Here is an 18,058-nt window from a genome sequence, read left to right as displayed (position 1 = left end):
CCTCAGGCCCCCAGTTGCCCACCACTAGTATTCAGCATATTAAACATCTTATAATAATCGAAGCTTGCAATCAGAAATCATAAACTATAATACACATATCTAAGGTCCACTCTGCTCTGTAAGTGGCTGCCTAGTAACTGATGAATCATAATCTAGAAATATTACTATTGGCTGAATGATAATAGACACGCCTGATAACAAGCAAGAATTACAGAAGTCTTAGGCTAGTGTACTCAGTTTTACATCTACTCTCTGTACGCACTGTATGTTTCATGTAAGAAATCAGTGAGAGAATATGGCTGAGAGAACACACAACCACCTACGGCTTCATTCGCTGTTATGTCTTTTCTGCGTCACTCAGGCCGTGAAAGGTAAGTAATATCACCAGTATAAGTACTGTATATCAGTGTTAGATAAGTAAGCATTATAGATAAACAGGGTGCACAAAATACGATAAAAAAATAAGAAATCATTGTTAAACTTTATTAGTAGTTAAAAAATGTTATACAAATACACAAAATTAAATAGAGACAGCATTTATATGGCTTCCCCCCCCCCCAAACATTACAGTTTGTACTTTTGTGCTTAATGATTCACACTGGTTTTTATTTATAGAATAATACAGTACAAGTCACCAGTAAGGTTAGTCTTGCGTATGTGCATGTCTGCCAGCTTAATGGGACAGTAAGTCAAAATAAGACGTTCATGATTATCTTGGTATCCTTTTTTGAAGAGTAAATCTAGGCAGACTGATATGAGTTTAGAAGTGTGCATGGGTCTTGAGCAGTTTATGGCAGCAGTATTTGTATAACATTGCTATAAAAATTGTTACAAACACTACTGCAATAGAGTGTAAAACTCCCTCCTGGCAGCGTGGGATTTAGTGGGGAACACAGCCCTTTTCTTGTAAAATGCTCCAACGAATGCGCAATGAAGAGATCTGAAGTAACAGCTTCTGATGCAGCGTCAGATCTCACGCTGTAGTGCAGGAACCATATATATTGTAGAATGCTATACAAAGTGCGGGGGGCACTATTGGAAATATTCAGAGGGTAGTCCAGGTGCACAAAAAAAACAAATATAAGTGGAAATCCTAGTATATATATTTCAATAAAAGATCTATATTTCACATTTCATCAAGGATGGGTAGGTTTGCCAAGTTTCACAGCCAGCCAGTAGCTTTAGTGATTTATTCAACAATATTAAAGGGACACTGAACCCAATTTTTTTTTTCTTTCATGATTCAGATAGAGCAGACATTTTTAAGCAACTTTCTAATTTACTCCTATTATATTTTTTCTTCGTTCTCTTGCTATCTTTATTTGAAAAAGAAGGCATCTAAGCTTTTTTGGTCCAGGACTCTGGACAGCACTTTTTTATTGGTGGATGAATTTATCCACCAATCAGCAAGAACAACCCAGGTTGTTCACCAAAAATGGGCCGGCATCTAAACTTTGATAATAGGAGTAAATTAGAAAGTTGCTTAAAATGTCATGCTCTATCTAAATCACGAAAGAAAAAATTTGGGTTCAGTGTCCCTTTAAAATAGATTTAGATTGTAAATATAATTTGTTTTTTTATAGGAAATATGTCTTTTCACAATTAACAGACTAAAAAAGGGACATAAAAATATTCGAAGCAGTACATGAACAGAAATTTGACCAATTTCAGTGGTTAATAACACCTATAGGGGAGAAAATATTAAATGTTTTTATGATAGCCCAATGCTTTTTTTTTTTCTTTCTGTGCACAGAGGAAAGATTAAAGTTAAATTATGTTGTAGGGCTTTTTTAAGCATTATATTGTAATGTAGGTGTCTGTCTTTCATATCCAGAACCTGAATAGTGAGATAAACAGCTCTCCAGCAGAAATTTGCCTTTCTAAAATTATTAGAGGGACCACGCAATACTGACGAGACTCCATAGATAATCTAGCTAGAGTAGAGATTATTAGGCACAATGGGGCCGAATTATTAACCACTGTATGGTGCCTAATACATATGTTTCTGCACGTGCCTTCAGGCTCACCGGAAACAGGAGTTAAGAAGCAGCGGTCTTAAGACTGCTGCTCCTTAACTGGTCCGCCGACTCTGAGCGGCGGACACCAATCAACCCAATCAGATACGATTGGGTTGATTGACACCCCCTGCTAGCGGCCGATTGGCCGTGAATCTGCAGGGGGCAGCATTGCACAAGCAATACACCAGAACTGTTTGTGCAATGCTAAATGCAGACAGCGTATGCTGTCTGCATTCAGCAATGTCGGGCAGACATGATCGCTACAGCGAATCATGTCCGCCCGCCATTTGGTAAATCGGACTCTATACATGGACTGGACTAGATAAAGCAGCATTTTGTTGAAGGTACTCTTGGTTTCAATCTATTTATACATTCTATTAAATTATTAACTAAATCTCAATTCTAAATCTCATTTCATGGTGAACCTATCTGAAGAATTCTGCTATATATTCTATTAGCCCTATATTCATCTTCACACACACACATACATATACACACAATGTACGCACACACACATACATACATACACACACACATATACATATACACACATGTACACACACATATATACATACACACACACACACAAACACATATACACACTCACAAAACACACACATACATATACACAGTGGTGTATTTAGGTTTTGTGCTGCCCTAGGGACTCAAATTTTCACACACACACACATAGATACATACATACACAGGTACACACACAGTACACACACATCCATACACAGATACATTAACATACATACACAGGTACACACAGTACACACAGATACATTAACACACACACACAGATACATTAACACACACACATAGATACATACATACACAGGTACACACACAGTACACACAGATACATTAACACACACACACAGATACATACATCAACAGATACATGAACACACACATACACAGGTACACACATATGCATGCAAACACACATACACAAATACAGACACACACAGATACATGAACACACACATACATAGGTACACACACATTCATGCATACACAGATACACACACACAGGTACACACACATTCATGCATACACAGATACACACACACACACAGGTACACACACACACATACATAGGTACACACACATTCATGCATACACAGATATACACACACACACACATACACACACAGTACTGCTGACAAAGTTGGAGTAGGGCACACAGTGAACATATTAAAAAGGAGATCCACCTGTATTAATCAGAGCCATACATTGAGGGAATCCTATTGCAGCTCTGTAAGCACGTTATACTGTTTGTTGGCTGCAATATCCAGGATGGTGAAGTAAAAAACTATGTGCTACAGGGGAACTGTGACCTCAATAGAAAAACTAAAAGGGGAGGAGATAACTTGATCTACCTTCTGGGTTCAGATCTGTCTCCTGGACACTCATGGGATGGGATCTACTCATGTGGACGGGGGACCTGCTGCTGCCTTACATGGAAGTATGCACTTTAGGTTGCTCTTTGGAAATAGCATCTCCTACGTTGTGGAATACCCTGAAGAGTATTTTCTTTATGGATTAGATGTTTTGATCAAAGCATATAATGCACAAAGAAAAGTAAATGAAATACCGTTGAAATAAATGGCATCCATGATCCTTCACTGCCCGACCCTCAAAGCTGATTTCCCTGCACTGTCAGCGCTGCCACTGTCTAAGAAAGCACATCTGTGGGCCCCTCTTACCTGTGGGTAAGGATTGCCACCACTGCTTCCTCTGCAGCCTCCCTCTCTTCTTCTTTATGCCTACTGACTGACTCCCCCATAGCAGCTCTCCATCTTCAAAGGCAATGCACTAACCCCATGCTGCCAAACTTCAGATAGTGAGCGAATGGTGAGTCAACATTCACTCACTATCTTTCACTTGCCCCAGCTCTCTAAAAGCCTGCCCACTGTAGTGCTTAGTGTACTGTGCGCAGGCTTTTAGAGAGAGGGGATAGGGTAGCCAGCACTGAAAATGTCAAACGGAACTGCAGGCCGTAATCTTGTCGCTGGTCACACACTGCGCCGCGCTGCTCAATCACTGTTTTTTAAATAAATGTAAAAATAATTACCCCCAGAAAAACCTGTAACACTAGCACTGCTTAGGAGGAAATTATACTGCACTTGTTACCCCCCCAAATCTGCTGCCCTAGACAAATGCCTTGTTTGCCTAAGCCATAATACGCCCCTGCATTTACACAAATATATACACACACATACATATACACATATATACACACGCACACACACATATATTCACACGCACACATATATATTCACACACATATACTTGTTATTCTCAAGGAGAGGCCCATAAAAATGGGCTGAGCCTGCAGGTAAAGCAGACCTGCTACTGTTGTCTATGGGGCCTATTTATCAAATGTCTTGCGGACCTGATCCGACAGTGCGGATCAGGTCCGCAAGACATCGCTGAATGCGGAGAGCAATACGCTCTCCGTATTCAGCATTGCACCAGCAGCTCACAAGAGCTATGGGTTCAAACGGAACCCCTTGAAGAACATTAAGAACTAAATTCAGACTCCATGGCGGAGCAACAGGTTTAAACACAGGCTTGATTCTGATTAAAGCCTGACAAAAAGACTGAACGTCTGGGACATCCGCCAGACGCTTGTGTAATAAAACTGACAAAGCAGAAATTTGTCCTTTTAAAGAACTAGCAGATAACCCCTTCTCCAATCCTTCTTGGAGAAAAGACAAAATCCTAGGAATCCTAATCTTACTCCATGAGTAGCCCTTGGATTCGCACCAATAAAGATATTTACACCATATCTTATAGTAAATCTTTCTAGTGACAGGCTTGCGAGCCTGAAACAGAGTATCAATGACCGACTCAGAGAATCCCCGCTTTGATAAAATCAAGCGTTCAATCTCCAGGCAGTTGGAACGGACCTTGAATGAGAAGGTCCTGCCTCAACGGTAGTTTCCATGGAGGTAGAGACAACATGTCCACTAGATCTGCATACCAAGTCCTGCGTGGCCAAGCAGGCGCTATTAGAATTACTGAAGCTCTCTCCTGTTTGATTCTCGCAATCACACGGGGTAGGAGAGGAAAAGGAGGAAACACATAAGCCAGGTTGAACGACCAAGGTACTGCTAGAGCATCTATCAGTAGAGCCTGAGGATCCCTTGATCTGGACCCGTAACGTGGAAGTTTGGCATTCTGTCGAGATGCCATTAGATCCAATTCCGGTGTGCCCCATTGTGGAGTCAATGATGCAAACACCTCCAGATGGAGTTCCCACTCCCCCGGATGAAAAGTCTGACGACTTAGAAGATCCGCTTCCCAGTTCTCTACTCCTGGGATATAGATTGCTGATAGATGGCAAGAGTGATTTTCTGCCCATCGGATTATCTTTGATACCTCTATCATCGCAAGAGAACTCCTTGTTCCCGATATGAAAGAAAGAAAGTAGAGCACCGGGTGTTCACGGAGAGTAAAAATATATGATTTTATTGGTTAGTACACAAACAAGGGACCATAGTCCCCGGGGTAAAATCTGACTAATGTGATAAAGGATAGAGATCGGCTAACATGTTTCGGCTCCCACGCCATAATCTTAGCCCCTAAGATTACGGCGTGGGAGCCGAAACATGTTAGCCGATCTCTATCCTTTATCACATTAGTCAGATTTTACCCCGGGGGCTATGGTCCCTTGTTTGTGTACCTAACCAATAAAATCATATATTTTTACTCTCCGTGAACACCCGGTGCTCTACTTTCTTTCTTTCATATCGCATAACTTTGGCCATATAGTGCGAGCACGGAGAGTAGGAGGAAGGCACCTGCTTTTTATGTGCCTGTAATTACATGCTGAGGAGTTCGCAGACCGGTTACTAGTGTGTGGTACCTGTGTGGATAATCGAGGAGGACTAAGGAGCACGGAGGGGTGGGAACAACCCCTGAAGATGGAATGCCGTGTACAATAACACTACCTGGAAGGAGGACTACCGCTAACAAAGGGACGTGAGTAGAGCTGCTTAGCTCCTGAACTTGAATTTGCATTTGTAATCTGTTGCTGCTTGTCCTTAAACAAAGGGTACACATATACTGTGCTGGAACATATATATATATATTTTGATGCCTCTAGACACTCCACTTGATGGGAATTAAATACTGCATTAACCACCACTAGTTTTTCAAGAGACTATATGCAAATACATAGGAATTAGAGTGTTTGTACCACTATCTATTAATCAGTTGAAGCAAGTAGAATGGTACAGATATACACTCCTCTATCAAGTGTTTGCACTAAACCGGTCTTCTGTGATTCTGTGGGCAGTTATAAATCTATTTGTTATTTCAACTCCTTGTTCCCCCCTGATGATTAATGTATGCTACAGTCATGATATTGTCAGACTGGAATTTTATGAATTTGGTCAGAGCCAACTGAGGCCACGTCTGAAGCGCATTGAATATTGCTCTCAGTTCCAGAATATTGATTGGTAATTGAGACTCCGTCGGAGTCCAAGTTCCCTGAGCCTTCAGGGAATTCCAGACTGCACCCCAGCCCAAGAGGCTGGCATCCGTTGTCACTATAACCCATGATGGCCTGCGGAAGCACATTCCCTGGGACAGATGATCCTGTGACAACTACCAAAGAAGAGAGTCTCTGGTCTCTTGATCCAGATTTATCTGAGGAGATAAATTCACATAATCCACATTCCACTGTCTGAGCATGCACAGCTGCAGTGGTCTGAGATGAAAGCGAGCAAACGGGACGATGTCCATTGCTGCTGCCATTAATCCAATGACCTCCATACACTGAGCCACTGATGGCCGAGGACTGGACTGAAGAGCTCGGCAAGTATTTAGAATCTTTGATTTTCTGACTTCCGTCAGAAATATTTTCATATCTACCGAGTCTATCAGAGTTCCCAAGAATGGAACTCTTGTATGTGGAACAAGTGAACTCTTTTCTATATTCACTTTCCAACCATGAGTCCTTAGGAAGGACAGCACAATGTCCGTGTGAGATTTGGTCAGATGACGATTTGATGCCTGAATCAAGATATCATCTAGATAGGGCGCCACTGCTATGCCCCGCGGCCTGAGAACCACTAGAAGGGACCCTAGCACTTTTGTGAAAATTCTGGGAGCTGTGGCCAACCCGAAGGGAAGGGCCACGAACTGAAAATGCTTGTCCAGAAAAGTAAACCTTAGAAACTGATGATGATCCTTGTGGATAGGAATGTAAAGGTACACATCCTTTAGATCCATGGTGGTCATGTATTGACCCTCCTGGATCATTGGTAAGATTGTTCGTATAGTCTCCATCTTGAACGATGGGACTCTGAGAAAAATAAATCTAAAATAGGTCTGAAAGTTCCCTCTTTTTTTGGGACTACGAAAAGGTTTGAGTAAAACCCCTGTCCCTGTTCCAGTTTTGGAACAGGACAAATTACTCCCATGGTATAGAGGTCTTTTACACAGTGTAAGAACGCCTCTCTTTTTGTCTGGTCTACAGACAAACGTGAAAGATGAAATCTCCCTCTTGGGGGAATTTTTTTTAATTCCAGTTGATACCCCTGGGTCACAATTTCTAATGCCCAGGGATCCTGCACATCTCTTGCCCAGGCCTGAGCAAAGAGAGAAAGTCTGCCCCCTACTATATCCGGTCCCAGATCGGGGGCTGCCCCTTCATGCTGTCTTGGTAGCAGCAGCGGGCTTTTTGGCTTGTTTACCCTTATTCCAGGTCTGGTTAGGTCTCCAGACAGCCATTGATTGAGCAAAATTTCCTTCCTGTTTAGTAGAGGAAGGGAAAGCAGAGGGTACTCCTTTGAAATTTCGAAAGGAACGAAAATTATTTTGTTTACCCCTCATCTTAAGGGGTTTGTCTTGAGGTAGGGCGTGACCCTTACCTCCAGTAATGTCTGAAATGATTTCCTTCAATTCAGGGCCGAATAGGGTCTTACCCTTGAAAGGAATTGTTAACAGTTTAGACTTTGACGATACATCAGCAGACCACGATTTTAACCATAGCGCTCTGCCCGCAAATTTGGCAAAGCCTGCATTTTTTGCTGCTAATTTAGTAATCTGGAAAGCAGCATCTGTGATAAAAGAATTAGCTAATTTGAGAGCTTTAATTCTGTCCAAAATGTCGTCTAGGGGCGTCTCTACTTTCAGAGACTCCTCAAGGGCGTCAAACCAGAAAGCCGCCGCCGTAGTTACTGGAACAATGCAGGCAGCAGGTTGTAACAAGAAACCCTGGTGAATAAATAATTTCTTTAGAAGACCCTCTAATTTTTTATCCATAGGGTCTTTGAAAGCACAACTGTCCTCAATAGATATAGTTGTACGCTTAGCTAGAGTAGATATTGCTCCCTCCACCTTAGGGACCATTTGCCAGGAGTCCTTGATGGTGTCTGATATGGGAAACATTTTCTTAAAATTAGGAGGGGGAGAAAACGATATACCTGGTCTATCCCATTCCTTTTTAATAATTTCCGAAATTCTTTTGGGAACCGGAAAAAACATCAGTGTAAGTAGGGGATTCTAGATATTTATCCATTTTACATAATTTTTCTGGAGGAATTGTTATAGGTTCACAATCATCCAGAGTCGCTAGGACCTCCCTGAGCAACAGGCGAAGGTGCTCAAGTTTAAATTTAAAGGACGCTAAGTCCGTATCTGTCTGAGGTAACACATTCCCTGAATCTGAAAGTTCTCCCTCAGACAATAATTCCCTAACCCCCAATTCAGAGCATTGTGAGGGTACATCGGAAATGGCTACTAAAGCATCAGAGGGTTCAGTATTTACGTTAATACCTGGCCTACTGCGTTTACCCTGCAAACCTGGCAGTTTAGATAATACCTCAGTGAGGGTAGTTTACATAACTGCAGCCATATCTTGCAGAGTAAAAGAATTAGACGCACTAGATGTACTAGGTGTCACTTGTGTAGGTGTTAAAAGTTGGGACACTTGAGGAGAATTAGATGGCATATCTTGATTCTCTTCAGACTGAGAATCATCCTTAGACATACTTTCATTTCCTAAAATATGTTCTTTACAGTGTAAGGCTCTATCAGTACAAGAGGTACACAATGTAAGAGGGGGTTCCACAATGGCTTCTAAACACATAGAGCAATGAGTTTCCTCAATGTCAGACATGTTAAACAAAGTAGTAATAACCATAACAGTTGGTAAACACTTTATTTATTGAAAAAATTAATTTTGTAAAAAACGGGTACTGTGCCTTTAAGAAATAAAAGCGCACAATTTTTTTCCAAACATACTTAAGTAGCCTATAAACGTTCAAAAACTATGAATATAAATGCAGAGTTGCCAAAAATTATTGCATCCCAAATGCAAGAGTAGAAATTTACACTTTAGAGGAACATTTAAGCAAAAAAATTACACTTTGCTAAATAAGACCCCTGCACCTCGCCACAGCTCTGCTGTGGCGCCTACCTGCCCACAGAATACTGCCAAAGGAATTGACACCAATCCTGATAGTACAGAACACAGATAGGGCCCAACCGGAACAAATGTCTGCTGTCTCCCCCAGTGTAAACTAGGCCCCGCCCACAATGGAGGTTGCACTGAAATTTAAACTACTTAATGAGAAACGGTTTTAAACTGCCATGTGGTCCCCAAAAACACAATAAAAGCCATCCTTTTGTTTAACAATATAATAAAGACTTAGTAATATGTCCCAGTGTTTTAATTATATGGTGACTTTGAGTGCATAAGTATTAGAAAACAAACACCCAGGAGTACAGTAACACCCTTTTGCATATAGGACTACTGCTTACCCTGTTCCCACTATGAGGAACCCAATCAGCCAGTTCTGATATATTAACTCTCCTCAGAAATAAAAAGGCTGAAAACATACCTCAAATGATGCTTGCTGCATGAGACTGTTCTCCACACTGAAGATTTTTCCCATATTACCTTCACATCTGTGGGAACCATAATTGATCTTAGTAACTGCCTCTAAGATCATCAATTTCAGGGGGAAATCTTCTTCCAAATCCCCCCTGAGTCAAATAGTACTCACCGCTACCATTTAAAATAAAAAACATCTTGATTGAAGAAATTAAAACTATCATTTTATCACCACTATCACTTTACCCTTCCTATTACTAGCATAGGCAAAGAGAATGACTGGGGGGAGGAGTTATATAACAGCTCTGCTGTGGTGCTCTTTGCCACTTCCTGTTAGCAGGAGGATAATATCCCACAAGTAAGGATGAAACCCGTGGACTCGGCATATCTTGTAAAAGAAAATAGCCATTTCACATAACTAAATAAAGGTAAATTAGCTGTTTGCAAACAATTAAATGCACCCCAGCAGGTAAAGTGGACAATTGGGAACACATTAAAGTGGAAATAAAATTAGAGTACAATCTTCATTTACATTTATTTAACTTTTTTGTTCCTAGCTCTCCATTAACAATTTAATAGCCATGACTTAGATATCCTAGCAAAATATAGGAGGCTCTTAAACATTTGGGGTCTTTTGTAAGAGCCTACCACCTATAAGATATATGCTTGGCGCATTTATAGGGGTAGATTATTCTGTTAAGTGTTTCTGCAAACACTTTCTGCAATGACATCTCACATCACAGCATGTTCCGCCTTGGGGATTTGTGCTTTTTATTTACTCATACTCATATTTGTTATATATCTGTAACACTAACTTGATATAATATTTTGTCTCTGCAGTAGAGAACATATTGACAGAGGCAGATTATGTCCAGACTCAGGAGCCGACAGGAGAGTTTATGTTCCAGTTTGATGGGGATGAGATATTTCACGTGAATCTTGACAAGAAAGAGACTATATGGAGACTCCCTCAGTTCGGACAAGTAGCCAGTTTTGATGCACTTGGAGCATTGCAGAATATTGCAATTTTGAAATTCAATCTGGATATAGCCATGAAGCGATCAAACCATACAGCAGCAACAAACGGTAAGGAGAAATAACCTTAACACACAACACAACAGCTTAGTACAATAACCTAAAGAGACTGGAATATGATCATTTAAAAAACTGAATGAACATCACATATTTGTAACGTCTCATAAACATAGTGACATTCTGAGCTCACAAATTCATGGATAACCAAGGACAATGTCCAGAAATCTAAAGTAAATTTTTATTCACTTGCTAGAGCATTAGCACTGAGACACCTGATTTAAAGGGACACGAAACCCAACATTTTTCTTTCATGAGTCAGAAAGAGAATAACATTTTAAAAAGTTTCAAATTTACTTCTATTATTAAATTTGCTTTATTCTTATGTTATTCTTTGTTGAAGAGATATCTAGATAGGCAGCGTGCACATGTCTGGAGCACTACATGACAGGAAATAGTGCTGCCATCTAGTGCTCTTGCTAATGTATACCATTAGTACTACATGACAGGAAATACTGCTGCCATCTCGTGCTCTTGCTAATGTATAACATTAGTATTACATGACAGGAAATAGTGCTGCCATCTAGTGCTCTTGCTAATGTATAACATTAGTACTACATGACAGGAAATAGTGCTGCCATCTAGTGCTCTTGTTAATGTATAACAGTACTACATGACAGGAAATAGTGCTGCCATCTAGTGCTCTTGCTAATGTATAACAGTACTACATGACAGGAAATAGTGCTGCCCTCTAGTGCTCTTGCTAGTTTATAACAGTACTACATGACAGGAAATAGTGCTGCCATCTAGTGCTCTTGCTAATGTATAACATTAGTACTACATGACAGGAAATAGTGCTGCCATCTAGTGCTCTTGCTAATGTATAACATTAGCACTACATGACAGGAAATAGTGCTGCCATCTAGTGCTCTTGCTAATGTATAGCATTAGTACTACATGACAGGAAATAGTGCTGCCATCTAGTGCTCTTGTAAATGTATAACATTAGTACTACATGACAGGAAATAGTGCTACCATCTAGTGCTCTTGCTAATGTATAACATTAGTACTACATGACAGGAAATAGTGCTGCCCTCTAGTGCTCTTGCTAATGTATAACATTAGTACTACATGACAGGAAATAGTGCTGCCATCTAGTGCTTCTGCTAATGTATAACATTAGTACTACATGACAGGAAATAGTGCTGCCATCTAGTGCTTCTGCTAATGTATAACATTAGTACTACATGACAGGAAATAGTGCTGCCATCTAGTGCTCTTGCTAATGTATAACATTAGTACTACATGACAGAAAATAGTGCTACCATCTAGTGCTCTTGCTAATGTATAACATTAGTACTACATGACAGGAAATAGTGCTGCCCTCTAGTGCTCTTGCTAATGTATAACATTAGTACTACATGACAGGAAATAGTGCTGCCATCTAGTGCTTTTGCTAATGTATAACATTAGTACTACATGACCGAAAATAGTGCTGCCATCTAGTGCTCTTGCTAATGTATAACATTAGTACTACATGACAGGAAATAGTGCTGCCATCTAGTGCTCTTGCTAATGTATAACATTAGTACTACATGACAGGAAATAGTGCTGCCATCTAGTGCTCTTGCTAATGTATAACATTAGTACTACATGACAGGAAATAGTGCTGCCATCTAGTTCTCTTGCTAATGTATAACATTAGTACTACATGACAGGAAATAGTGCTGCCCTCTAGTGCTCTTGCTAATGTATAACATTAGTATTACATGACAGGAAATAGTGCTGCCATCTAGTGCTTTTGCTAATGTATAACATTAGTATTACATGACAGGAAATAGTGCTGCCCTCTAGTGCTCTTGCTAATGTATAACATTAGTATTACATGACAGGAAATAGTGCTGCCCTCTAGTGCTCTTGCTAATGTATAACATTAGTACTACATGACAGGAAATAGTGCTGCCATCTAGTGCTCTTGCTAATGTATAACATTAGTACTGCATGACAGGAAATAGTGCTGCCATCTAGTGCTTTTGCTAATATATAACATTAGTATTACATGACAGGAAATAGTGCTGCCATCTAGTGCTTTTGCTAATGTATAACATTAGTATTACATGACAGGAAATAGTGCTGCCCTCTAGTGCTCTTGCTAATGTATAACATTAGTATTACATGACAGGAAATAGTGCTGCCCTCTAGTGCTCTTGCTAATGTATAACATTAGTACTTCATGACAGGAAATAGTGCTGCCATCTAGTGCTCTTGCTAATGTATAACATTAGTACTGCATGACAGGAAATAGTGCTGCCATCTAGTGCTTTTGCTAATGTATAACATTAGTATTACATGACAGGAAATAGTGCTGCCATCTAGTGCTCTTGCTAATGTATAACATTAGTATTACATGACAGGAAATAGTGCTGCCATCTAGTGCTCTTGCTACTGTATAACATTAGTACTACATGACATGAAATAGTGCTGCCCTCTAGTGTTCTTGTTAATGTATAACATTAGTACTACATGACAGGAAATAATGCTGCCATCTAGTGCTCTTGCTAATGTATAACATTAGTACTACATGACAGGAAATTGTGCTGCCATCTAGTGCTCTTGCTAATGTATAACATTAGTACTACATGACAGGAAATAGTGCTGCCATCTAGTGCTCTTGCTAATGTATAACATTAGTACTACATGACAGGAAATAGTGCTGCCATCTAGTGCTCTTGCTAATGTATAACATTAGTACTACATGACAGGAAATAGTGCTGCCATCTAGTGCTCTTGCTAATGTATAACATTAGTACTAATTAACAGGAAATAGTGCTGCCATCTAGTGCTCTTGCTAATGTATAACATTAGTACTACATGACAGGAAATAGTGCTGCCATCTAGTGATCTTGCTAATATATAACATTAGTACTACATGACAGGAAAATAGTGCTGCCATCTAGTACTCTTGCTAATGTATAACATTAGTACTACATGACAGGAAATAGTGCTGCCATCTAGTACTCTTGCTAATGTATAACATTAGTACTACATGACAGGAAATAGTGCTGCCATCTAGTGCTCTTGCTAATGTATAACATTAGTACTACATGACAGGAAATAGTGCTGCCATCTAGTGCTCTTGCTAATGTATAACATTAGTATTACATGACAGGAAATAGTGCTGCTATCTAGGGCTCTTGCTAATGTATAACATTAGTACTACATGACAGGAAATAGTGCTGCCATCTAGTGCTCTTGCTAATGTATAACATTAGTATTACATGACAGGAAATAGTGCTGCTATCTAGGGCTCTTGCTAATGTATAACATTAGTACTACATGACAGGAAATAGTGCTGCCATCTAGTGCTCTTGCTAATGTATAACATTAGTACTACATGACAGGAAATAGTGCTGCCATCTAGTGCTCTTGCTAATGTATAACATTAGTACTACATGACAGGAAATAGTGCTGCTATCTAGGGCTCTTGCTAATGTATAACATTAGTACTACATGACAGGAAATAGTGCTGCCATCTGGTGCTCTTGCTAATGTATAACATTATTATAAAACTGCTGCCATATAGTACTGCAGACACATGCACACTCCTGAGCTTACCTTCCTGCTTTTATTTTTCAACAGAGGATAACAAGAAAATGAAGACATTTTGATAATAGAAGTAAATTGGAAAGTTGTTTATAATTGTATGCTCTTTTTTAATCATGAAAGAAAGATCTCTGGTTTGATGTCCCTTTAAAGTCATTTTATATCAAATCCTGTTTGACAATGAGGCTAATACTATAACAATAACTTATTGCATTTTAAAGCTGACCTGGTATTAGGATTGCCCTCCCCTAATTCCTGGGATCTCCCTTATTTGCCCAAATTTGTTTACATTCTCCAAGGCTCCCTTATTTATTTGCTCTTAGAACATTTTTCTACCTTGTTTTTTTACAACATGTCAAATCATAATTTCAAGCATTTAATATTATACTCTTGACTCTTATTTAGTGCCAGATTATGAGTAGAATGCTATTTAACACTCCGGCTCGAGCACTAACTGCGCTAGAAGTAAGCTTTATGTGCTTGTCGGGTTCCGCTAGTATAGAGTTGAAAATAAACTGTTTTTACTCTTGCACTAATTTGCCGAGCGCAAAAAGCCAAAGTTAGAATATTGCATTCGTGTTCACGTAATCTCCCATAGCAGTCAACGGGGAAAAGACTAACACCCTACTCAAGTGCAAACTGATCGCATATTCTCATGTGCGCTATCCTGACATGAAAATATGACTTATTATCAAATTTGAAGAGCATAACTAAGTAGGCTTATAGGCACTCAGGAGGGTGCACTTGTTTGTAGCTCTCTACTGCAATAGTACTTGCAACATTGCTTGTTGCTGCAACACTGCTGCAATATAGTGCTAACTGCTAAGCACCTGTAAGCCAGCCTCGGTATGCTCTTCAAAAAAGGATTCCAAAGAAAACCAGAGAACAATGCAAATTGGATAATAGAAGTAAAAACTTTAATTTTATTTCACTGTCCCTCTAAAAGTTTAAGGGCTTTCATTCTAGCATACTGTGTGTTTGATGTACTCGGAATAATGAAATAAAGGAGCTTTTTAAGAATACCTCAAGCTGTTGTATGCTCTCTCTCTCTCTCTCTCTCTCTCTCTCTCTCTATACACCTAATTCCATAAAGTAATTTAATATATATATATATATATACACCTAATTCCATAAAGTAATTTAATATATATATATATATACACCTAATTCCATAAAGTAATTTAATATATATATATATACACCTAATTCCATAAAGTAATTTAATATATATATATATACACCTAATTCCATAAAGTAATTTAATATATATATATATACACCTAATTCCATAAAGTAATTTAATATATATATATAAATATATATATATATATACACCTAATTCCATAAAGTAATTTAATATATATATATATATATATACACCTAATTCCATAAAGTAATTTAATATATATATATATATATACACCTAATTCCATAAAGTCATTTAATATATATATATATATATATACACCTAATTCCATAAAGTTATTTAATATATATATATATATATATATATATATATATATATATATATATACACCTAATTCCATAAAGTAATTTAATATATATATATATATATATATATATATATATATATATATATATATATATATATATATATATATATATATATATACACCTAATTCCATAAAGTTATTTAATATATATATATATATATATATATATATACACCTAATTCCATAAAGTAATTTAATATATATATATATATACACCTAATTCCATAAAGTAATTTAATATATATATATATACCTAATTCCATAAAGTTATTTAATATATATATATATACACCTAATTCCATAAAGTAATTTAATATATATATATATATATATATATATATATATATATATATATATATATATATACACCTAATTCCATAAAGTTATTTAATATATATATATATATATATACACCTAATTCCATAAAGTAATTTAATATATATATATATACACCTAATTCCATAAAGTTATTTAATATATATATACACCTAATTCCATAAAGTTATTTAATATATATATATATATATATATATATATATATATACACCTAATTCCATAAAGTAATTTAATATATATATATATACACCTAATTCCATAAAGTAATTTAATATATATATATATATATATATATATATATACACACCTAATTCCATAAAGTAATTTAATATATATATATATATATATATATATATATATATATATACACCTAATTCCATAAAGTAATTTTATATATATATATATATATATATATATATATATATATATATATATATATATATATATATATACACACCTAATTCCATAAAGTAATTTAATATATATATATATATATATATATATACACCTAATTCCATAAAGTTATTTAATATATATATATATATATATATACACCTAATTCCATAAAGTAATTTAATATATATATATACACCTAATTCCATAAAGTAATTTAATATATATATATATATACACCTAATTCCATAAAGTTATTTAAAATATATATATATATATATATATATATATATATATATATATATACACCTAATTCCATAAAGTAATTTAATATATATATATATATACACCTAATTCCATAATGTAATTTAATATATATATATACACCTAATTCCATAAAGTAATTTAATATATATATATATACACCTAATTCCATAAAGTAATTTTATATATATATTGTATATCATATTAACCCTCTACTGACCTACAAAAGCTTACTTTGTATTGGCGACTCACATATTCCCATGGTACAGATACAAGAATATTATTCAGTCACATTTTTATAACACAGAGTTGTTAAATGTGCAATATTCCTAAACCTAAAGTCTCACCTGTGGGATTAGGCTTGATGTGGGCAGGAAAGGTAACCAATCCATTGTGCCTTATGGACGCAAGAGTTTTTTTATGTTTTTTTTATCTTACAAGGCAGGAAGAACAACCAACCACCATTTCCTTAAGTGCTATTAGGTGAATTTTGGGGCACTGTACAAATAATAATTATAATAATATTGAACTATTTTTGTCTACAGAACCACCAGAAATCAGTATATATGCAGAGACCCCCATAGTTCTGGGGGAGCCAAATACCCTGATCTGTGCCACTGACAAATTTTTTCCTCCAATCATAAAGATGACCTGGCTAAAGAATGGCCAGCCTGTTACAAATGCAGTATCTGAGACAGACTATTACCCTTTACAAGACGGTTCCTACAGCAAGTTCCTCTATTTGGCTTTCATTCCTACAAAGGACGATATCTACATATGCTCTGTGGAGCATGCTGGACTGCAGACCATACCCACTAACAAGATCTGGGGTGAGTATACAATGATATTTTGTATATTTTTACAAAAACAAATAATAAAATGTTAAATAGCTTTAATTCAACCAACTAACTTTTATTTTTTGATGCATCATCTGTTTGACCTTAAAGACGAATACACAACGGAAATATATAGATATAGGGGCCAATTTATGAAGCAGTCAATGCTGCTTATTCCGCGCGAGCCTTCTTACTCACTGGAAATGT

At 37.2% G+C, this 18,058-nt stretch overlaps 1 protein-coding gene across 1 annotated transcript in view; it reads left to right on the top strand.

Annotated features, from left to right (window-relative positions):
• The first annotated feature begins 224 nt into the window (after nucleotides 1–224).
• Nucleotides 225–18,058, top strand: part of LOC128667044 (mamu class II histocompatibility antigen, DR alpha chain) — a 40,028-nt gene continuing 22,194 nt past the window's right edge. The window contains exons 1-3 of the mRNA XM_053721916.1: nucleotides 225–371; nucleotides 10,714–10,959; nucleotides 17,561–17,845. Coding sequence (XP_053577891.1) covers nucleotides 296–371; nucleotides 10,714–10,959; nucleotides 17,561–17,845 — 607 coding nt within the window. The 5' untranslated portion in view covers nucleotides 225–295. The remainder of the gene's footprint in view (nucleotides 372–10,713; nucleotides 10,960–17,560; nucleotides 17,846–18,058) is intronic.

Source organism: Bombina bombina, chromosome 7, assembly GCF_027579735.1.
Source record: "Bombina bombina isolate aBomBom1 chromosome 7, aBomBom1.pri, whole genome shotgun sequence".
In the NCBI taxonomy this organism is placed as follows: domain Eukaryota; kingdom Metazoa; phylum Chordata; class Amphibia; order Anura; family Bombinatoridae; genus Bombina; species Bombina bombina.
Note: the sequence above shows the minus strand (reverse complement) of the source record. Positions and strands in the feature narration are given on the sequence as shown.